The sequence below is a fragment of the Sander vitreus genome, chromosome 13 (assembly GCF_031162955.1).
Source record: "Sander vitreus isolate 19-12246 chromosome 13, sanVit1, whole genome shotgun sequence".
Lineage (NCBI taxonomy): Eukaryota > Metazoa > Chordata > Actinopteri > Perciformes > Percidae > Sander > Sander vitreus.
This window is the reverse complement of record NC_135867.1, coordinates 23,063,092-23,087,657: the sequence shown is the minus strand read 5'-3', so window position 1 is coordinate 23,087,657 and position 24,566 is coordinate 23,063,092. Positions and strand designations below refer to the sequence as shown.

Genomic DNA, 24,566 nt, shown 5'->3' with positions numbered 1-24,566 from the left:
CATCCACAAGTCCAACCTCTGCAGTTTTGGGGACAGAGCCTTCTCCAGGGCAGCTCCCAGGCTCTGGAACCCCCTCCCTCAAGAGATCCGCACCTCTGAGTCCCTCACCATCTTCCAGTCCCGCTTCAAGACCCATCTCTTCACCTCTGCCTATCCGTAGCCCCACCCCCCCTCCCTTTTCATCTGTGCCTGGATCTTGTTTTGTTTTGTACCCTGCCCTGTAAAGCGACTTTGAGTCCATGAAAAGCGCTATACAAATTAAATGTATTATTATTATTATTATTATTGTTATTATTATCTCAAATGACCTTCAGCCTAGTTTGTTGTCCTAGGAATAAAGTGGATATTTCTACCATTGTGCATAGTAATTAGAACAAAACGCATTCTTGGAAAGCCTATAGAAATCATATGTAGTAGAGCACTGAAGACAAACATGGCTGAGTATTTGTTGCACCGGCAAATCCAAAAACAGTGGAGCGTTGAACCACAAAATGTGTATGTGGTAATAGAGTGAAATAAAAAAGACTACAAAGTATTCTCTGTTGTAGAATATCAAAAGAGATTCATTTTTGAACTTTGTTCATGTCTTTTTGAGGATGTCTGACAACAGGGCAGTTCAGGAAACCTCATTAGAAAACCACTGATGTTGTACTGTAGGAGATAAAAAGCGACATTGATTTTGCTCTAAATTGTAACTCTTCACTGATACTGTGAAGTCCATTAGGATCCACTTCAGTGGACGGGCTGCCATAGCCTGTCTTTGCTGGTTATAGTATTTCTGTTTCTCGCCTCTGCTGGTAATTATAACTGTGTTCAGGAGTCAGTTCTCTGACCATGTGGTGTTTGAGGGTTGGGTCTATGGGAGGAGGCCTTTCCCTTCCATTATTGCTGGGAGCTGACAAGGTCTGGATTAATTAAGGCACATTTCCAGATTAAGCAGACTGCCTCCTTCATGCCAATCCTCTGCGTGACACTGCTGAATGAAACTCAGTGAAACAAAAGTGCTTGCAGATTGTGTACGGTGCTTTTTATAAAAATGAATCATTAATCATCAAAAGCCAGATTAGAAAAATGTAGGATGATCATAACCTAACTCCAGAAGCTCTCACAGTAGTTATATTTCAGAAACTGAAGAACATTTAAAATACACGTGTTCATCTCTCTCTTTAACCTTTATTTATTCAGGGAAGGTTCATTGAGAGGAAACCTCTGTTTTGCAGGAACGCCCTGATCACATTCACACAGTTCCACATTCATACCTGGAAGATGCCTGGTACAACCAGTCCGATCTGCTGGCCACTGAGCAGGTCCACTGGAGAGGTTGGAGGTTAAGGGCCTTGCTCAAGGGCACCTCAGTGGTGGTAATGAGGGAGGGACAAGCGCTGCTCTTTCACTTTCCCCACCCAGATTTTTATCATGTCGGTCTGGGGATTGAACCGACAACCTCCCGGTCACAAGCTCGCTCTGAAAGAAGCTGCCTCCAGTAGTAGTTGTACAGAGACACATTACAAAAAAACAATGATTATCATATTATCAGAAATTCCTATCCTTTTTTCCACCAGTAAGTAAGCTTTGTGTTTTTTCTGTGGGAATGGTAGAAGAACACTTGCAACAACTGAACCAGTGTAAATAAAGGTTTTCATATTTTTTTACACGTTTCAATCTATAATTGATACCGTTTTTTTGTATATTGATTTGCTTGGGTTGCAGTTGTGATACAAACTGATGCGGCTTTAATACTGCCACGTCAAATATCATGTCCAACAAAGAGTTAGTAATGGCAAAACGTGTGCTTTTGTCTGTGTGTGCCAATGTGCATGTCTGTGTCTTTGTCTTGCCGGCTCCTTAGAGGCTTATAGTGGGGGATTTCTAGCTGTCAGCTAATAATGCTGATGTTGGCGTTTCTGTGAAACCAGACTGTAGACATTTACATACGCCTTACAAAAGCTCGCCTTGGATCTCAGACAAAAGGATAATCTGGTTGTGGGACCTTATGAATATATAAGAATAAATCGAACATTCAATGATCTATTCAAATCTTTGTTGATAGGTAGCCAAAGTCTTCTATTGCTCCCCATATGTGTCTCTTCTACTTTCCTTATAGCCTTTAAATTGTATTTACATTTATTGTCGTTTCCTGACGTTGTATTATTTTTCAGCTTTTTCTTCTGCCAAATACGCTATATACTCATCAGCATTGCAAAAATATATGTCATGCATTTTCATTTATCAGAAAGAAACCTCCCATTAATCATTTTAATAGCTTACCCTTTGTGATACAGGAAATCCCATAAAACAGTGGAGATAGGGGGTTCCTTGTAGGTCAGGAAAAAATAAACAGAACAATGTACAGTGGCCCTGAAAGCTCAATGCATTGCAAATGAACAAAAACACATGCAAATATACAAAACGCAAGCAAATAGAAGGAAAAAAAAAACATCTTCACCAATTTGACAATCCATGAAGAAAAAAAAAAAATGCTGCAAAGTTCGAAAGTTAATAAGCTTACTGCAAGTCGCACAGAACACAACAGAAAAACAAACAGACGTTTCCAGGGGACACTAAAAAATGATGGACATACCCGGACACACCTGGGACACGTTATTTGCTGCCATGGTTTGTGGCTCATGAAGGTACTGTAATTGATTAACTGTTAGTGTTGTTGGAAAATTAGCAAACGCTGCAAGTTGATTTTCCTTTTTAACGTTGGGATTGCATTACAGTGTTCAGATATTATTTCAGATACTTGGCTGTTAATCTAGTTAGCCTGTGTTACAGCTGTGTTACAGCTGTGTTACAGCTGATTACTAGCTTACCTTACCAGTTCAACTCTATATCATGCAATCAGAATGTTTAACGAAAGAAATGTGCAACATTAGTGTGTTTCTATTAAATGAATTAAACTGTTTTTCACTAATTTCTGTTGTGTTCTGTGTGTCAGCTTTTCTGTGGTAGATTTTTCTGTATTGGCAGCGTGTTTCTATATTTGGTTGCATTTTTTTTTTTAAATGACTTCCACATTTGACTCAGTAACTCAGTAACTGTTTACTGTATATCTCACGCTGTCTGAGTTCTTCTTTTAACCTCACATTGATATTCTTTTTATAAGCTCAATATAAGCCTCGTCATACAGCAAGAATGGCCAATGTATTTGTCATAATAGACTGGTTTATATCTATTTGTTTCTTAATCTATCCATGGTGTTGGTGGTGTTTGTGATTCTTCTCTGCTTTAGAGCTTGCAATAAGATGCCCAAGCATGAAATGAATTCCATAAAACCCAAAGGCATTTTGATTTGGCCTTAGAGGCATATAAAACACTAACTGACCCAGATAACCGAGAGCCAATTCAGCCTGCTCTCTCTTTACAGAGCTCAGTCTTCTCTGTGTCAGCTTGTTATAAGACATGCTGTATAGAAAATGCCAGTGGATAATTAGTAACAAATCACTCTTGACGTTTCTCTTTAATGTTACTCTTTTATTTTAGTACTTAAGTCAAGTTGTTTGGATAGACCTTTAAAACTTTATTTTATTAAAAATCAGATCACAGTGACTCTGCATTGCTCCAGTTGCATTTACTAACAAGGCCAGTAACATATGTTGGTGCTGGAACCACCTGCTGTGTTGCCAAATTGTGACAGCTATGTGATGGTAGAGTTTGTCCTTCGGTGGGTATACTTAGAGTTTTGAGTACAAGCATAGTCCTTTTCCGAAGTGGAACGTGCAACATTGTTTGGTTTGATTATCTGGATTAGTGTCTTTCACACATACAGAAAATCCAGTGTCACTGTAGGTTAAAGTGAAAGGGGCGTCCGTCTGTCTGAAAAGCAGTTTTACGGACCCCGAAAGCACAAAGTGATTCATCTCCTCTTCTTAGGTAGAGAAAGCACCAGACAATCGTGTTATCATGAAAATCTGACCCAGATGCCAAAGAGGGTTTTTTTTTTTACAGCACAATATATCTCACACCAGCAATCAGTGAAGCTCATCCACCCTGTTTTTATCAGCTGCAGTCACACAATAGCTCTCACAGCAAAATCAGTCAGTAGGACTATGATAGGAATGGGACATTTTGGCTAACTGTGCAGTTATTTTTACATATTGCTTAACCATGTCTTACTTTGAATCTCGGATGATTTCCTACTTAATAAGTTATGGATGCAAAGAAAAACTTTTTCCCCATCTTCACAGTCAAATAGAATAATCAGCTTTCCCATATTGGCCGCTATTGATATAAGAGAATGATAAATAAAAAATGAAATGCTTAAAGTATGGTACGTGATGATGTGTTCCAGGCCCTGCAGGCTGTAGATGGTAGCATCATGGTAAGCAGTGTCAGTGCACTGTGGGTTTTATAATCAGCACTCCCTTCAGTTGTCTGCTTGTATCCATGATGATTGCAGACCCATTAGGCCCGTCTGTCCTGCCCAAGGCTCTCCTGACAGACGTTTGTGTGAAGACCCCTGCCCTCCTGCTACTGAGTTACATCTGCCTCGCTTACTGAGCCAGGCCCACATGAAAACGGCACTGCTGCGAGAGAGGAGCACTGGCTGAATGCTAATACTGCGGCCTTGAGTGGACCTCACCACCTGCAGCCCTTTTCTGTGGCAGCAAGAGAAGCTGCAGTCTGTAAGAAGCCAGCATTACCTCATGCCTAAAGAAAGGCCTCCGGTGTATTTCCGTGTGATTCCCAGGGAACAGTTACAAGACATGGACAGACTCCAAGATAATTAGAATCAGAATGGAGGCAGGCGGAGGCTGAGTTCACTCTGGCTGGCCTTCCTTTGAGGTAATTGATTGGGCTTTAGCATCATTGCCCTGAGAGGAAGACTGGGACATTGGGACCGGCTCCCTTTTAACTGATGGTAAAATAACTCAAGGACACACAGGTTCATCTGAGAGCTGGGGCTAACTCTCTTTGAGACATTAAAGGATGTTTTCTGTGTAGAAAAGGCAACATAACTGCTCAAATCTGAAAACGTATTTTGGCTGCAACTGTTTTTGCTAGTTTTATTGTTTGAGCGTCACTTCAATGTCATTTGGTGGTGTTGTGTCCTTTTGCCATTGGCTTGGCATAGGATACGTTAATAATAGCATCCTGTGGTGGTGTGTCACCTCTAACATTGCCATGATACTACTTACGCATTTTTATATACTTAATTACATTCAGTTTTTGAGTACTTTTCTACCTTCTGTTTATCATACAGTAGGACTGGCTGTAGTTTGGAGGATTGTTTCAGTTCTTAATTTCTATTCTAACCATTATCTCAGAGATAACAGCCTCACTGTTTTCTGATCCACTTTCCTTTGCTGTCCCATCAGAGCTGTCAGGTCTGCTGCTGTGCTAACAGCAGACGGCAAACTCAACACTTTGTGCTGCAGCTTCATGTTAAAAGCTTTCCACTGGTCTTCAGACCTTCCTGTTTCCTTAATTTTGTACCCTTCGTAGTTACAAAAAAAGACAATCTCTGTCTTTTTTCTCGTATTGTTTTCACTGTTGAACTTGTTCCGATTTATTGATTTTACCTGATTGAATTGTTTTTTACTTGTTCCTACTACTGTGTGCTACTTTTGTCTAACAGATCTGTTTTTCCAATGCTGCAAACCAATTCTCCCATGCAGGACAATAATGAACTTAACCAAACTTGTAAACCCCTGAAAGGCCTTTTATTATCAAGCAGCAACAATAATTATTGACTTAAGCACTGAGGTTAGCTGACTGATTTCTCCTTGTTTGATTGAAAATGATCGTGATTTTTCGGGATATTGTCAGCAGATCAGTCTAAAATACAGAGAAGCAGACACAGTGAACCGAGTAGATGATGAGATGCAGGCAACCGTTCTGGTGGAATGCAGGTGTCTCAACTGTAAGGAAAACTCTACATTATGTGGAAAATCTTCATTTTTCTGGCTACAGTATTCATTTTAATCTGGTGCTTAAATACAGTGTCATTTTGTTAGGGTTGTGTGGAGCCGATGCCAGCTGACAGAGAAGTACACTCTGGAACAGTCGCCAGTCAGTCCCAGGGCTGACACATAGAGACAGACAGCCATTCATGCTTTCATTTACACCTACGGGCAATTTAGAGTCAACAATTAACCAAACCCCTGCATGTCTTTGGACTGCGGAAGGAAGCCAGAGAAAGCCCACACAGAAGGGCCTGGAACCCTCTTACTGTGAGGGGACATTTATGCTTTTTAAATGATTAAAAAAATGTGCTATATTCACACTGAAAACAAGAAACATCACATTTGAATAGATTTTAAGAATTTACCAGATATTTTTACTTGGAGCACTCCCTTATCCCTAACATCATGGTGCAAGAGATTAATCAAACTAAGATAGTTGAATAAGCAGCGTCCCTGAAAAATTAATGTATCATCAACAAAGCAAATGGCCGGGTCATGAAATGCTGTTCATAGGTTTTTATGACAAGCTATACACTTTTGTGTGCAGCTTCTCTATGTGCCCCAATGCATCATCTAAGGAGGGTGAGAAGAGATTCTCACACACTGTAGTATAGGGTTTGTCTCTCTCTCTCTGGCAGCCCTCTGTTAAACTTGCAAACAAAATTACATAGAAAACAATGTCTGGCTTCTTCACAATAAATGTCACCCCGTGTTAGAATTTCCCAATGCCAACGAGAAATGGTTTCAAAATTGGGGTTTGATTTCAAGGAAATCTATAATAACTTCATTGTGAAGTGGTAAAAAAGCTTCCGTAGTTTTCTTGTCGAATGTTTGATGCGCAGTCATGCTTAACCAAAATAATGAGCTGACATTTAGTCTCACAGTATTTTAGCTGACGCCAAGATGTGCCCAAAGAGAACATTCAAGTTTAAGAGAATGTAGTTGCTGAGTCACTGCCGTTATTGATTATAAATGTCGTCCGTGAAGCATCTTTTTTTTGCCTACAGTGTCAAATAGTGATCACATCTTTGCTTTGACTGCAAGCTTTTCACAACTAATTTAGACAGTGTTGGAAATGTACTTAAAACATGCTCTTATTTTGGGAAACGGCCGTGGGTGTGGCCATGGCCGGGTGATTTTCCTTTTATAGTTATGCATGCTATATCCCATGCTACTACTTCTACAGTTTTATGTATTCTTTTTATGCCTCTGTGCCGGCGACAGCTGTGGCCGGAGGCATTTTGTTTTTGGGTTGTCCGTCGGTCTGTCCATTTCCATTCTTGTGAACGCCTAATCTCAGGACCCCCTGGAGGGAATTTCTTCAAATTTGGCACAAATGTGCACTTGGAAACAAGGATGAACTGATTAGATTTTGGAGGCCAAAGGTCAAAGTCAATAATGTGACATCACAAAATGATCAAGAATTCCTACGCTAATTATGCCAACATTTCCCATAAATGTCTAATAAGATAAAATGATGACATTTGATATCCAAAAGGTCAAAGGTCAACTTCACTATGACATCTTAATGTTCTGCAAAAACACTTTTCTGGCCATTAGTCAACGCCATAACTCAGGAACAGAAGGGGAGACATTTGGTCAGGTACTGAATTAGTAACACTAATCTTAAAACTGGGGATTGTATAGATGTACTGTGCTGTCTGGTTGAAGATGTGTCTAAAGCATCCATGTGTCGCCAAAAAATACACTTAATACCTTTTTTATTAAATTTCTTCAAAGTCTTCACTACATATATGAGTCTGGAAAGAAATGGATGTAAACTGGGACTTTCTTGGTTGGCGGAGGCAAACAAATGCAAGGCTTCTCAACAGATCATGTGTTAATGATTTCAGTCAAAATATTGTGTCTGTATGGTCTCACCCTGAAAACATATGGTCTTTCTGGCACTAGATTGTAACCATAGGATAGGATGTCCAATGGTACCATCACAATAGTACTGGAAGATGAATTGGAGTCTCAGCTGCTGGTTTAGTAAACAGCTGGTCGTTAGTTTTAAATAACAGGTACAGTAGCATTAAAACCCCTCCAGGGAGCCACCAGATCCCCCATCATCTGCTGTTACCATGACAACATAATCCCACAAGACGTCACATGATTTTTATACAGCACCATGTCATCAGGATGTTTAACGTAACATTAGTCTTTTGTGCCGTTAGACACATGTCATTGTGGCAGAGATCCCCAGAGTATTATGGAGGCAGGTTTACCGGTGTTTCACATGTGGAGCCATCTGTGTGCTTTTGTTGTGCTGAGATGTGTGGTCTCCCACAGTCTAGGCACTTGGAGAAACACTTTCCTTCATCTCTCTGTGGATACCGAGTAGCTGTGGGTACATGCAGACTAGCTGACCACAGGTAACATGAGGCAGTATTACCGTCTTCTTTTCTTTCTGAGGACAAACCCTCCCCTTACCTCCAGCTTATGTGTTCACCCTGTCTGTCCATCTGCTCTCACTGCAGCCATTACTGTACATTCATGTGTGCCAGTTCTACTCTCAACCCTTCCCTCTGAGCCTCAGGGCTCATTTAGAGCGTCCCTGTCACAAAAGGCAGGGTGCCATCCTTTCCATTCAGATGAAAGACCAATCTGAGGTTTCTACCACTTCCAGGTTTCCTCCACATGGATGACAAACACCAATGACAGTCTTGATCACCACATTGACACTCTGCCACATCTACTGAGCTGTCCCTTCACTAATAGCTCACAACAAAACACGCTAATTTGTGTCAAACCCAGGACTATTACACTATATAAAACTGCTATAAAATCTTATAATGTGTATTTATTTCAGTACATCTGAAGTGGCTTCAGTCACTAAATACACACTGGGTTTGGAAGGTATTTTTGGGAAATAGTTTGATACCTTTCTCACCAAAAATCACAGTGACAGACTGTGATAATCACAGTTATCACAGTCTGTCACTCTAAGACCTGAAGCCTGAGACAAATGCTTATTTCAGGAGACCTGAAGATCACAGTTAACAGTATTCCTGTCTAATTTGAAAGCGCTTGAGAGAATCTGCAAGGAAGAGCATGTTTATAATAAATATCAAATAACAAAATGAGTAAACATTGAAAGTGTCAGAATACTGTGTTATTGCCTTTCTTCATTGTTTTTTATTTTTTTCTTGTCTTCTCTCTTGCTCTTTCCCTCCATAGCTCAATATGAGAGCAGAGCTCTGCTTCCTCTTATGCTGAGTTAGTGGGTGGTGTAATAGGTGTTCAGTGCCAGTGGTAGGCTGATTGAGTTGGTCTAATGAAAAGCCTTTTCAATGGGCTGTCATCTGTCAGCCACTATTAGCTTGCACTATGTAAACATTGGCTGAGGGAGGCTTTTCTGTAACTCAGAGATGGAACACGATTTAAGCAATTCTAGACAAATGTAACTCGCTCCCTCTTTCACTCTAAAAGAAACGGATACTCTTGTGTTTCATGGTGTTTTCTAAAACCCCCCCAAAAATGCCAGTAGTTGGTAAACTCTGCATATGTCTGTGTTGTGCTTGTTTTTCAGAATGGTACTGACTATGGGTTCCTGGTGCGTCAGAACTCTGAACTCTTGCGAGCCCTCGACGAGCTGGAAAAGACTTGTACCACACTGAGGGAGGAGAATGGCCTACTGGTAAGACTAAAAATAACAGAGTTTGTAGTCTTGACTGAAGGCTTCCTAGAAAGTAGGGCAGGTGCACAGAAACGACGAACAACACGTTTTAAAAGTGCATTGTTGGTTACTTGCTGTTATTCATTTTATAAATAGAGAATTATCTTGTAATTTTGCCCATGTGTCTTCTGAATTTAAAGAAGAATAACACAAGCAGATGATATAAAACTAGGACATCTACCACTGAATCCCTCTTCAAACCATTAATAAGCTGTCCTGAATAATTGTTTTTGTGACTTTCTTGTTTGTGTTAGCATTTGCTGCAGGCGTCTGATGATGAAATTTGTTTCCCATGTGTTTAGCGGAAGAGCAGCGCCCCAGAGACTGAGGAGAAGGTCAGGCGGTTGAGGAGAAAGAACACAGAGTTGTCTGTTCTTGCTAAGAGGCTGGAAGAGAGGGCTCGAAAACTGCAGGAGGCCAACCTCAGAGTGGTATACAGCACAAATAAAATAACTAACTACTAACCGTTGCATAGCGAACTGCGTTTTTCCTTACTGTGACCCAAATGCTGGGGAGTGACTCATTATCAAGCACCACCACCCAAATCACCACATCACCATAATGTTTGGTAATTAGTTGAATAGAATACCAGCACCCTATTGAATAATTTAATAGAATCGCTGCAGATTTTAGTAGGAAGTCTCTTGATATGTAGTCTTGCATTGCCAGACCTATCCCCACAGCGCTGTGGAGTAAGGCCTGGCTACACCAGACCTACATTCTGGGGGAGGAAAAAAAAACGCTCTGGGTTGTTTGCATTTCTTTAAACCAATCACAATCGTCTTGGGCGGCGCTAAGCTCCGGACGCAGAGACAGTCACTCTGCAAAATAGTCTCGGGAGGAAACTTCTTTTGGTGAAACATTTGCACCCCGCAAAAGAAAACGCCACATACAATATTAAATGAAGTTAGCTATCACACAATACAGTCATGTGACCTATTTAAATTAGCTGGATACATGGTTTAACATAATTTGCACTTACCAGTGTATCTCCGTGTGTACTTCTTCCACAGTAATCCCACCAATCGGTCCCAAAACGTCCCAGTTAGATAGTAAATGCTGTAAACATATTCTTTGTAAATCTTTACAATCATTCTCCGAAAGAACCAAGCAGGCCTGTCTTGTTGCACAATCCAAATTTTCTTCAAAACTTGCCATTTTCAGCGTGTAGCTTGATAGCTCGATGTTTGTTGTCGTTTCCCGTGGCGAAGGGATTTTGAGAACGGCAACACAGAGAGCGGAAGGTAAGGGCCAAAGCCTGACATCAGGTCCTGTAAATGTACTTTCATTGGTCCAGACTACTTGAGATGTAATACCTCTTCAAAATATATGCAACATAAATCGCATGGCTGCTGTGTATTCTCAGTGCACCTGTTCACCAGACTGAGGGAGGGACCTTCCCTCTCCCCCACCTCACCTCCTGCTGCTCACTGAAGGGCAGAGCAATGTAGCTCTGATAAATCTACACCAACAAAAAGTTTAAAGACCTGTAAGAGCTCGGCCGCATTTATAAACTCCTGTTTTTGGACCTAATCTAGGCCTAATTATGTTTTTTTTTAAAGTAAACTGTGTTGGTTTACTTCTCTATTTGGTGTTGCTTGTAGCCAAAGGGAGAGCCATACATTCCTCACAAAACACTGAAAAAACAGCTTGGGTGCTGGGCCTTATATTGGCAGGGAAAACCCTGGTTTATATTGCTGCTCCTGTCTGATATTGTATGATTTTCAAGCTGTTTATTACTGATCTTTGACTATAACCACTGTCCTCAGCAGGACAGTACCGCACCGCCTACCAATACCGGACATCTACAGCAGTCATTCCTGCATACCACCATAAGACTTTATACTGTTAAAAGAGCTTGGTTCATGTAAAAGTTCAAAAAATATATATATTCTGATGAATCCAAGTCATTTTAAAGTTTAAAACCGTCTACCTCTATGAAAACCTTTCTGGTCATTAATACATATTTCCTTCTTGCACTTGTAAAGGTGAATTCCCCGTCACTGATGAGGCCCGGGTCAGTGGAACAGTACAAGAGGGCGTTTGCCCGTCAGCGAGCTCGTGATCTTGCCCAGCATGCCGATGCACTGCTGTCTAAGGACAAAGAGATTGCTGCCCTACAGCAAGAGTGCAGAGAGCTGGAGGCACGCCTGGGCACCACCAAGGTATTTATAAACCACAGACTAACCCTAACTCCTCAGAAACTAGTTTGAACTGTGGTCACCGATTTGGACTTGGGCTCACAGTATAGACCACCGCTCTTCTTAACTTATTTCTGATCTTTATTGATCTTCCAAGTGTTTGCCTCAGCGTTCCATTGAAACCCTACTCATCATCCCTGCCACAAGCTCGCCATCTGCTGGACAACATGGGTACTACTCATCCTAACTCCCCCCCCCCCCACCCCCCCTCCCACCTAAACCCTTATTACAAAGGCTGCGTCACTGCCTGGTCACTGCTGATAACTAGATGACAGTGCAGGAATAGGCTGCCTTTCTAAGTGCCTGTTTTTAATTACTGGTCCAGTGAGTTAAGAGCTAACTCTCCTAAATGTTAACATCTGTTTTAATCTGGTTTAATAATGAAGGGTCTTACAGGGTAAGCTGTCTATTGATCTAGTGTGAGAGTGGCTGTGCTGGATCCCATGTTGAAACTCAGCACATTTCTCACTATGTGATAAGGGTGACAAGGCGGGAGGGTGAGGTGGTGTTCTCAACTTGAATGGGAACGTTTAGATATAATGTATCAAATGAAATGACTGATATTTATTTTATGTCCATGACCCAGAATCTAACCCAGCAGTTTCCTCTCTAAATACTATATTTACTACTGTTGGGATTTATCAAACACAATTTTAGAGTGGTTTTAATCCAGTTCTAAATTGCAAGAAAAATAGTCCGGCTCTACATTAGCAGTCTTTGAATCCGTTATTACTTGGCATGCAGTTTGAAAATGTCAACAACTGTTAGAGTAGTTAGAGTACCAATAATGTAGGGCTGCTCGATTTATGGAAAAAAAATCATAATCACAATTATTTTGGTCAATATTGAAATCGGGATTATTTAACATGATTACTCATTGACTTTTGGAAAGATGTTGCATTTCTTGAACTTAAAAAACAGTGAAACGGTTAAATAAATCAACAGTGAAAACACCTTTTCACCAACTGAACCAATTTCCCTTAATACTTTTCACGCTTGAACATTCTTTTTTTTCCCACTACGAGTTTACTTGTAACACGTAATGTGCAAAAGAATAGTTTTTCTTGATTACACAGTTTGTTGTGATCATTAGGAGTGGAAATCTTGATCACCGATTAATTGCACAGTCCTACAATAATATGCTGACTTGATGACGTTACTGTGTTATGGCGGTCTTTGATGTGTGTGTGTGTGTGTGTGTGTGTGTGTGTGTGTGTGTGTGTGTGTGTGTGTGTGTGTGTGTGTGTGTGTGTGTGTGTGTGTGTGTGTGTGTGTGTGTGTAGGGCTCCCCTGTTCCATCTGGCAGAGTGGAATTTGAGAGGCTTCTCAGGGAGTCTCAGAGGGAGGTGCTGCGGCTCCAAAGGCAGCTGTCAGTCACATCATCCAGACAGCAGCACAACCATAGTCCCGACCCCGGTGGCCCGGAGAAGTGTGGCGAAATTGAGGAAGAGGAGGAGAAGAAGGAGGAGGAGGAGGAAGAGGAGGGGGAAGAGAAGGTAAAATCATCCCTCATATCAGAGCACAGCACAACTCTATGCTGACCCCTGTTGGTCTTAAGCGATTTTAATAAGAGAACCTTGTCTATGCACACTAAATCTGATGACAAATCAACTGTACATGATACCAAAAAAGCAGTGGCTAAGCAAAGTATATCATAGTTGCTGTGGAGTGGGAAACTTTTTTTTAATTTTTTTTTTTAAATAAGAGCAAAATGATGCATCTACTGTATCTAAGTCAGTGTAAAGGTGCAATAACTGGTATGGTGATGCTGCTTATCTTAATTGAGGTTAAGTATGTGATTGCAAACGTACACAGACCAGGTCATGTTTTTATACTGACTATTGATGGTGTTGGTACTGCAGTACAGTTTGGATGCCAGTATACCTTGTTTGGTAATGCAAAATTCAGCCCACTGAGTTTTTCTAAAACCTGGTGTATGTTTATGTTGGCACTGATGCTGTTGTGCAGTGTTATATAATGGCTTGTCGTTAGTGCGGTTACTAATCTGCCACAAGCCATAATGAGATGATTCCCTGTCTTGAACTTAGGCCTGATCAAAGATACCAAAGTCACACGCTCTGATTCTCTCTTTATTTAATACAGATTTTCTAGATCACAGAAACAGTCATTTACCGGTGAAGTGATGCGCAGATATATAAGTCACTGGCAATTAAGTTAAGAAATGCACATACTATATATAATGAATAGATGAATAGGTTACACAATGCAGAAAGGGCATTATTTTTTTAAATGTAGTTATCCACACACCTGTAATAGGGGAAAATGTTGTTTAAACGGTGTCCTTTTCAGAGATACAATGTCTGTGTATTAATATCGGTTTACACCACTTAAAAGCAAACATCTTATTTATTTTTGGAAAAATTCTCCACTGCCTGTGAAGTAGAGTAAATTCTCTGCCTGTGAAGCTCAAATGAGAATGCCGATTGTGGTAATCTCTCGTTTGTGGGACGCACACACGCACTCCCAATGGCACGCGCACACCCAGAAAGGGGCCATGTTGTGTGAACTCTAATCCCCTCTAACAACGGAATGGTACAGTCCAGTAATCCGCTCTCTGTTGCTGTGGCAGCGGTGAGAGGGTTTTGGGTGGTAGGTAAGACTCCCAGCCGCACTAAAGACTTTTCTATCTTGCCCTGCTCTGGATAACTAGCAGGCCAAGAGAAGCCTTGACGTTGCCACAGATCACACGAAAGGGGTAGGTCATCTTTTGAGTTTTGTTGTCCCTGTGTGTCGGTTGCATTGCTCCACTGTAGTTCTCCCTGGCTAACCTCATATGTGTCTGCTTGGATGTGAGCCTGAAGCCGTGCAGAACTCAAAGTTGAGACCTAACACTGAAAACTAATCGGTGTCATGACGAATCAGGAGTGTGAGAGAACTGACTCAAGGCAGCGAGTGTTGCATTTGTGTTAGATATTAAAATCATCCGCTTATTCTGAAAGATTATTAGTATGTTAAATGCCTCATGTTAGTATAACAATGTGACTCGCAGCTCAGGGGATTTTTCTTTTAGGTCTCATAGCTGTTGTTTTTTAATATCATTTCAGTAAATCCTGTGCTAAATCCCACGCATGTCTGTGATGGACTGCCACTTTCTTACAAATTAGAAAGACGGGACATGCATGAGGCCTAGTCAAGGGCAGCCTGTCAGAAACACGGTTTTATAACAGTCATATTTTGGAGCTTCTAGTTGTAGAATTTCGACAGGCCGACTTAGTGACAGGGTGGTAGAGCGTTTGATTGGTGGACATTGATATGCTCCGTATTAAAAAGAAAATCAACGGCCAGGCCAATCCATTAAGGTGCTTTTAAAAGAAGTGATCCAGTTACCAGTTTCAGTAGTCTGCAGGGATTACACCAATGTGCTTATGGCATTCAGGGCCTGCTGAATGGGATCTGACCCTGCTTTAGTACGCATAGGCCCAAGGTGTACTTGATCCTTTAGTATACATGGACCACATCAGTGTCAAGTGTACACAACGGCACCTCACTGTGTGAAGCAGTGTGCAAGTAGAGGTGAGCCTCTAAGCTAGGAAACCTCAGCTACAGAAACACGTGCAGGGTCACCTGCTGTGGCCTCTAGACTATAGACGTGGCTGCATCCTTCAACAGGCTATGTCTTGATAATGATTTTATTACTGTCTTTACATGTGCTGCAGGATTTGAGTATTTACTTTATTTGTTTTAGAATTATTATGTTTTCGTGCATGCACTGTTAATTTCTTTAGATCAGTTTTGTCACACCTCCTCAGTCCCATTCAGCTTTAAAGGACACATAAATGATTTATTTTTTTTTACTGCGACTGAAAAGCCAACAATCACTTTTTGGCAAATTCTTTTTTTAACATTAATGTGAGTTCCCCCAGCCTGCCTATGGTCCCCCAGTGGCTAGAAATGGCGATAGGTGTAAACCGAGCCCTGGGTATCCTGCTCTGCCTTTGAGAAAATGAAAGCTCAGATGGACCGATCTGGAATCTGCTCCTTATGATGTCATAAGGAGCAAGGTTACCTCCCCTTTCTCTGCTTTGCCCATGCCAAGCTGGTCAAGGCCACACCTCCACCTTGCCCCCCCTCTCTCCTCCTCAATAGCATTTAAAGCTACAGACACAGAAATGACACATACTACGGAAAGCTCATTGTGGGACTGGCTCTAGTGGCTGTAATTCTGCACCAAGGCTGAATTTCGGGAAAGAGACTTCAGATACAGTATTAGGGGACCACTAAGGCCTATATAAAAGAGACTTCAGATACAGTATTAGGGGACCACTAAGGCCTATATAAAAGAGACTTCAGATACAGTATTAGGGGGACCACTAAGGTCTATATAAAAGAGACTTCAGATACAGTATTAGGGGACCACTAAGGCCTATATAAAAGAGACTTCAGATACAGTATTAGGGGACCACTAAGGCCTATATAAAAGAGACTTCAGATACAGTATTAGGGGGACCACTAAGGCCTATATAAAAGAGACTTCAGATACAGTATTAGGGGACCACTAAGGCCTATATAAAAGAGACTTCAGATACAGTATTAGGGGACCACTAAGGCCTATATAAAAGAGACTTCAGATACAGTATTAGGGGACCACTAAGGCCTATATAAAAGCATCCAAAAGCAGCATGTCATAGGACCTTTTAATATGTAGAATATTAATGTTAGCTGTAATTGATGATATATTATTTGCGGTGTCAGTAAGTCACTAATTGCATTGTCATAAGTATGGACCCAGCACATTTTGACTCCGAGCTGCAACCAGCTTTCGTCCTACCAGATTATTCTTATTGATTATTTTACTTGACTCCAGTGGCTTCAGCAACAGTGTGTATTTGTCTGCAGTGTGTTTAAATGCCCTGCGCTGCAACAAAAGGCATTATTACTTGTTGTTGTGTGTAAAATGAATAAAACATTCTGGTATGATAATTTCACAAATATCTCAGTGAGTGGTGTTCATCCCACTTTGAATTCAATGGATTTTAATAAATAGCTTTTGAAAGCTGGGACTGATGCATTAGATTTCAAGCTGAACCATAGCAACACGTGACATCGACTGCTTGGTTGAGAATTCATATTTAATGAACGAGCAACACAAGAAATCAACGAGCCAATGTTCAGTTTAACTGCAATGTAACATTTTTGGATGGGTTGATGAGGCTATTTGAGGTCAGGAACCAGCTATACATTTATTATATAAGGCCTCAAACAAAACCAAAACCTTTTGAGAAATGACTGCTATGTATATACAATCCTTAAACCATGTTCCCTTAAAGGAGGGTATGTTTTATTATCGTTGTTCAGATGTTATTCAGCTTTATATTAATGCAACTAGTTTTTATAATTTATTATAAATAGCATTTTTTGACTAGTTTAGGCAAATTCAAGCACAGAATTCTTGCGAATACACTGGATGATTTATCTGTTCAGTATCTATGGGCTGAGTGGTCCTCTAGGGACTCATTCTGAACAACTGCTCTGACATGATTCACCCTTTCACACACTGAAATAATGAAACTGCTGTGGATTCCTTCCTTCACTGGTTCAAGTCAATGAAAAAGAAAGATGATTTTTGTCCTTTTTTGCAGGATAAATTTAGATATTTATCATCTTAAATAAATAATCACCGCTGCTCAAAATGGATAAGAATTATTTGATATTTATTGGGAATTCATAGAACAAAATCAACCCAAAACACAATCTGCATACCTGTTTAAGTACTACTCATGGAAAGGGACTACATTACTAAACAAACATGAGGTGAATTTAGCCACTATGAAGTGGGTACAGGAATGCCCCCGTAATTAACAGATTTTTGTACTCCTTCAACACATGATCTTTCAGCTCATGTATTTTAGACTATGCAATAACACAAATAAAAAACATTGCTTAGCTAATAATTTAGCAGTAACACAGTGTGCCATGAACCTTAAAGTCTTGATTTTGTTGCTAAATATATTATAGTTTTGCTGCTGTGTATGGGACTTGCAGAAATGTGAAATTGCATTACTATTTTTGCTTGAAAAGTATGCTATTTAAATTAGTTGGAACACTGACATTCGATTCAGTTAATTGTTTCTGATAATTGTCCATATGAGAATAGAGAATTAAACACTGCCCTATGTCCAAGTCAAATCTCTAAAGGCATGCTAGGTCACACTACGTTTTGTCAGGTTTGTAATTTGGCACATAAACCTTTGAAATGATTCCTATAAGCCTAAGACTTGGTCAAATGCTATCTGTGACAGCCCCTTTATTCCTCACAACATTGTATAAATAAGGCATTATGTAACATTCCCCCTCTGTGCCCATCCGTCAAAACCATGTTAGAATCAAAAAAGGATTGTTCTTTTCTGTAGACTCATAGCAAAGTATGTCATACTAATAATATGTTGTCGCTGTGTATGAGAATATTTCATCTTTTTGAAAGAAAGGTAAACACAAGGACTGTTTTTGCTAAGTAGGCATGTTTAATCACACCTTCAATGGTATGACAAGTTTAGATTCTCCTTAACTTTACCGGTGGTAGAAGTATTTAAGCCGAATCAGGTTTACTTTCTGCGAAAAAGTAGTTAAGAAACTGAGAGGAGCTGCAAAAGTAGTGGAATAATTATTCAAAAGGATGGGGTTTGTTCAAATTTGCATAGGGATTTTATCTTGGCTACCACTTATGTGTCACTCCCACTCTGGCACGTGGCTGCCAGATTTTAGCAGCAAACTCCACACACTTAAGCCAGCCCCACTCAATGAGTATGAGTGAGCTAATTAACAATCACAAGACAGACTGGTTTAACCATGACTGACCAAATACAAAGGTGGGCATTTCGCCAAGATGCTAGGATTGCCTGGCACCTGTCTGCACTTGTGATGGATGTGAGTGGACCTTTTAATGACCACCAAAAGGAATCGGGAACAGAAAAATCAGCTGAGCACTCATTTAAAGCCCTCATTCCCGTGCACTGTTTTTGTACAGGGGCCAATGGAATTAGTGCCTCCTGCTGGCCTTTCGTCACCACTACTAACACCGTCTGGTCTCCTATCCAAAAGATAAACCAGGGACAGACTCACTTAACTTCACAGACAAGACACTGATTTGGTGCTAAACAGTCCCAATGGGTCACCAGCTCCACATTGACTTCCGTATCCGCCACGATGCTCGAACACGCATCTTAGAGATGACAAACCTTCACCGACCCTGATGCTTCACATGTGAAAAGAAGACTACAACATCTGCATGCTTAACAAACAGGCTTTTTAACAGATATTTAACGGTGTGGAGATAGAAAACTTTTCCATGATTGTCATGCTCATTGCTTTTATTAACAGTTTTGTGGTTTTCTAAAAATAACGATGACCCAATCGAAGACTTGTCGTGTTTCAGTTTCTTCACTACAATGGGACTCCAACTCACTAATAACCTTCAGTCTCTCCAAAACATCTCTACTCCAACATGATGGATTCAGTGTTTTAAGGGGAATTGGTAGGTAGCTGTTTTATGTTAAAACCCTAGAAATTACCATCTAATGGGAACTTTGACAGCACAGATCACAAGGAACAAATGACAAATTAGTATTATACATACGGTATGTTTTTGCAAATGTTGATCTGTAACACTGTGTAGTCATATTTTTTTTGGGTGGTGTATGTGACTGGTTTTGTTGTTGGTACATATACATATACAGTCTCCTAATGCTGTGTCCTAACAGAGAAATCTTGGAAACTGTGCCTGACGTCTAGAATGATATGTCTTTCAGTGACAATGTAGAAGAAAGGAGAGCGTAAGGAGAGATCCCCTTTGCAGCACATGGCAGAGCGCCTTTGATCCAGTTATTGGGTCATGGCTTTGGCTGCACTGGCACAGTTCTACTTCAAGCATAAGTCGGTTTGCTCTAAAATTAGACACTGATTCCTGACTCTTAACCTTTAGCCAATGTCAGACTGCCCCCCTCACCTGGATCCAAGTAAGACAAATCATACAACTTATAAAAATGAATGTATAACAGCAATTAGCTAAGGCCGGCTACACACAAGATTCGTGCCGTGAGCGTGTCAGCTGCGTGGCGTGTCCGTTTTTTTTTCAGCTCCCATGTTAACAGGTTAGAGCTTGCTCACTGCCTGTGTGACACGCACGTCAAAGGCGCGGCTCGAGCAGTGCCGAAAACGCATGCATGCTAGAAATAGAACCGACGCCTATTTTTCACGCGACACGCAAGCGTGTTGGAAGCGTTTCCAGGCAAAATAGAATAGGAAAAGATGTTCATATGTCATTTTGACATGAATACATTTAATAAATGACATTTTGATGTTTGAAAGTCTCTAGGTTTTGACATAAATGCAGATATAAATGAAATTTAAAAAAAATGATAAATAATTATCGATTTTCAAATATTGCACCTTTCAATACAGAACAAAATATTCTGCCTATTTTGCCGTCAATACTGCCGACGTTGTCTTTGCTATAATCAAATCAGTATCTATTTATGTTTAACATGAAGTATACTACTGCTTGAGTGCAGTAAATCAATGGGAAGAAGAGAATCCAGCGTAAGAGAAGCAGACTAATGTGATGTTGAGTAATTGCACCGGGCCTAATTAGAAAGAACAGGCTTTCTGCTAATGTGTTGTAGTCCTGTTGCAGGCTAGAGGGATTCTTCCCCCCCCCCCCCGGATTATTCTTTGATTGTAGTTGGACCACTGGGAAGGAGGCTTGCTGCTAATCCCTCACTCACAGTGGGGGTGTAGCGCTGAGTGTTACTGTACAGTATAACAATCATACATTTAGGAACAGGAGCTTTTTAGTACAACACTTTTTACAATACATCACCTCTGTACATATGAAGTGACTGACTGAATGATTATCCCTGTCCCTGCCAGGTTGTGGGAGAGACCCCATGTGTGGTATTAGATGAAGCTCCATCCAGGTGTGAGAAGACTCCCGGAGAGGAGGAGGAGTCGGGGCTGCAAGTAACGCCCCAACCGGGCCTTAGCCCCACCCCCTCCCATAAGGAGGAACACACAGAGGAGCAGCACCTACAGTTTCTGGTGAGAGTATCTAGTACTGTACTCTGCTGATATTTCATAATGACACTGTCATGTAGCGCAACATGCAAACCACATCAATTTCCAACGCTAACGTGCCACATCAGGGTTTTTTTCTTTTTAAATTTCAGTATGAAATCCAGTGTTAATGTTGCTTTTTAGGGCTGGGACGATATGCTTTTGTCCCGATATGATTCTTTCACGATACATGGGTAGTCATCATGACATTTATTTCATTTGTAAAGAAGTAACATGTATTTTCAGCATTTTCTGCTTCCTATCTGTTTTGCTGGAAACACATATGATGTAGCAGCAGTCAGCAGTACCTTTTATAAACAAAAAATATTTAGGTGAAAAAAATAATAAGTATCGATTCTGGGGAAAAGAATCGATTTTAAAAAAGTCGGAAAAAAAATCTTGATACATACGTGAATCAGTTTTTTTCCCCACCCCTATTGCTTTTATGAAGTCAGAACTGCTCAAGAAAGCAATTTGTTATCAATACTCTTAATAATATTAAACACAATTTAATAGAATGTACCAATTATGGATGTTGCTGAAATTAGAGAGTTAGTAATGCAGAGGGTTACTAAATGTCACCAGCATGGCTTTCAAATCAAATCTTTTCTCCAAACAGTTGTTTATAAGAGTCCTTCACACATCTTAGCAATAACTGCATATATTGTGCCTGCTTGCAAGTATCTCGCTATCCACTTTACATTTCCATGTGAAACTGAAGCCTGAATTCAGAGCTGTGACTGAGCTGACTGATACTGAAGGGAAAACTATGGTCAGATCTGTTATGTAATGCTGGGATTATTTTGATCTTGTCCCCTGGAAACAGAAGAGTAGCACATTGCTGATTCTACATTGGGTCTCTCGTGGCTTAAATAGAACATATTCCCTCTCAGCTCTGTGTCGACTTTCTTTGTCAGGATGGAAAATGGAGATTCCGGACATTAATAGAGAACTGATTACACAGTAGCATTAGTATCAGTAACCGGGTGCATGTCTCATCACCCTCACTGAGCTGTGCACATGCATTTATTGTGTTTTCTGTGATTCGTGTCTATTAAGATCATATCTGCACTGCCCCTCAGCGCTCTCACTGATGTGTCCGTAGCATTTTGAAAAGCTGGTAGTGCAGTTTTCTGATAGTGAGTGAGACGTTGTACCTAATGTTCAGATGTACTACTTTCATTTTCTCCAAAGTTATTCCCATAGTTTCCTTAAATGCACAAATGATGTGCACACACAGCTTTCTCATTTTACTCAGGTCCTGATGAAACCAGCATAATTAGTAAAGGAATGTGCAAGTATATAATTTACGTTAGTGAGTGTTATGCTGTGCATTGTTACATTTGAAACTTAAGAGTACACACTCTGGTTGCACAAGGAGTAACTTAACTTATTTGAGCTTTGGCTTTTTAGTTTAAAAAGAAACGTGGTTAAAATACAAAAAAATTGTAGCTTGACTGTTTTTATCTCTCTTTTGTTGTTTATGAGATCCCTACCGTACATCAGAGACTAACTAGTTTTCTTTCATCGAGCGTGATTCATGGGGAAAAAGTGTAATATCTCAGCTGAGTAAATGCTGAGCCCCCCCCCCCAGAGACAATGTTGGCCCAGAAATCACTCAGGTGATATTTTTAGCCATTCTAACGACGGCGGTTGGCCCACCACTTTGGTCAGGACTGAAATACCTCAGCAGCTATGGGATGGAGTGCCATGGAATTTAGTATAAATATATGGTACCCAGAGGGTAAATTGTAATAACTTTAACAACCCCCGCCAAAGTTTGAATCCAGCACCATAGTCAGGTTAGATATTTAATTAGTTCAATAATTTGGTTTATGACCAAATACCTGCAAAACTAATGAGCCATCAGCCTCAGGTTATCTTTATGTTTAGTGCTATGAGCAAATGTTAGCATGCTAACACACTAAACTAAGATTGTCAACATTGTAAAAATCCATGCCTGCTAAACATGTGCCGTGTTAATTGACAGCATGATAGCATACTCATGTTAGCATCTAGCTCGGAGCATGGTTGTGCTTAAGTTCAGCCTCACAGAGCTGCTAGCATGGCTGAGGACTTTTCTTCAAGAATACAGGCTCATGGCACATGAAAATAGCCTCAATGCATGGTTTAGACTATGCTGCATAGTACTGATGTACTTGCATGATTCTGGCAATTTATTTTGTAATAATACAAATACAAATTTGTATTGGGTTGTATCAACATGGTTTGGTCAGCTAAATAAATGTAATGGAAAGAACTGGAGAATCCAAATTCAAATCCAAAAAAAACAAAAGTTGGGACCCGTAACAAATGAACAGTCTTTGTTGATTGTGAAACAGCTGACAGTACATTTAGGTTCCAATCAGTGCCGCCGTTGTGTTAGTTAAGCTTCACAGTCTTGATTTGACCATACAACAGAACATCCTTTCTTGATACACATTATTGAGACATTTAAAGCTGTGACTGATGGATAATCAAGCAAATCAGAGCTACAGATTGCAGTTTAATTATCATTATTGTCTCAATGTGTCATCACTGGTACAGTATCTCTTCCAGTCGCTGCTGGTGGTCTGCAATTAGCCTGTCTGTTGTGTAGCTTCCCCCCACACATTCCCAGCCGTAATTCTTGATTGAGGTCCTGTGGCTGAAATAAGCTGATTTCTCCTATGCTGGTCCTGCATGTAAGCTGCATTTAGAATAATTAAAGGATGCTAAGCTTTGTAATACCTCATTGTTATCGTGTCAGAGGTCAATACGGGAACTAAAGCCAATGTATTCTGCATTGCCAAATGTAAATACAAATCATTTCTTTTTCGTGTTTTTGCTCTTATACAGTATACCCTGCTTTTTGTTTGAGAGTTTGTTCAGTTTAAAATCATTTAAAGAACTAGATCTAGTTTTACATTTGGGATTCAGGAATCAGTGTAAAACCATGTAAAGAACTAGATCTAGTTTTAGATTGGGGATTAAGGATTCAATGTAACGCTCCTTGCTTTTTTATCATTGTCGGTTCAGGAAAGTGAGCTGAGCAAGAAGAGAAAAGAATGTGAAAACCTTGAGCATGAAGTAAAGAAGCGACAGAAGAGATGTCTGGATTTGGTAAGCAATCTTCTTGCTTCAGTATTTCCTTCTCACATGTTCTCTGGCGCCGCTCCAGTCTGGTTTAAGCATTACCGTAGTGGACATAAGGATGACTTGGAGGACATGGGTCTCCTCAGCTTTATCTGAACTCTGTCCTGCGGTTTGGTAACAGGAGAGCCAGCTTGAGGATGAGCGAGGCAAAAATGAGCAACTAAAGGAGGAGGCAGATCTCCTCAGGAGGAAGGCACAGCTGCTCGACCAGGTCAGTGTCTTCCTGCCCTTTCAAGCTCGTAAAAGGGAAAAAGAGGGTTTTCTTTGCTATTTAGTGACTCTGACTTTCTTCATCAATCGTAGCTGTCGGTTGTGATTGTCATCGTGATATCAACTGGCACAATAAACACACCGCGAAAGGCTGCGACACATCGCGAAAGACACTCCGATTTTGTTTTTTTTGTGAGTTGAAAGAAAATATCGTTAGAAAACTGCACTTTAAAGTGTAACTGTCATTCTTTTTTAGTGCTGCCTTTTATATTCAATTCAATGTTCAATTTGTTCAATAAAAGAATGTTGTTTTATTTGTTTCATTTGTTTTAAATTCATTTTTTATTTCAGCAGAATACTGAA

The 24,566-nt window shown here is 40.4% G+C and overlaps 1 protein-coding gene across 4 annotated transcripts in view; it reads left to right on the top strand.

The window, feature by feature from the left end:
- Positions 1 to 24,566, top strand: part of tspoap1 (TSPO associated protein 1) — a 68,255-nt gene that overhangs the window by 15,258 nt on the left and 28,431 nt on the right. For all 4 annotated transcript variants that reach the window (XM_078265599.1, XM_078265600.1, XM_078265598.1 and 1 more), the window contains exons 2-8: positions 9,442 to 9,549; positions 9,891 to 10,019; positions 11,577 to 11,753; positions 13,073 to 13,285; positions 20,676 to 20,843; positions 23,877 to 23,960; positions 24,115 to 24,204. In XM_078265599.1, the coding sequence (XP_078121725.1) occupies positions 9,442 to 9,549; positions 9,891 to 10,019; positions 11,577 to 11,753; positions 13,073 to 13,285; positions 20,676 to 20,843; positions 23,877 to 23,960; positions 24,115 to 24,204 (969 nt within the window). The remainder of the gene's footprint in view (positions 1 to 9,441; positions 9,550 to 9,890; positions 10,020 to 11,576; positions 11,754 to 13,072; positions 13,286 to 20,675; positions 20,844 to 23,876; positions 23,961 to 24,114; positions 24,205 to 24,566) is intronic.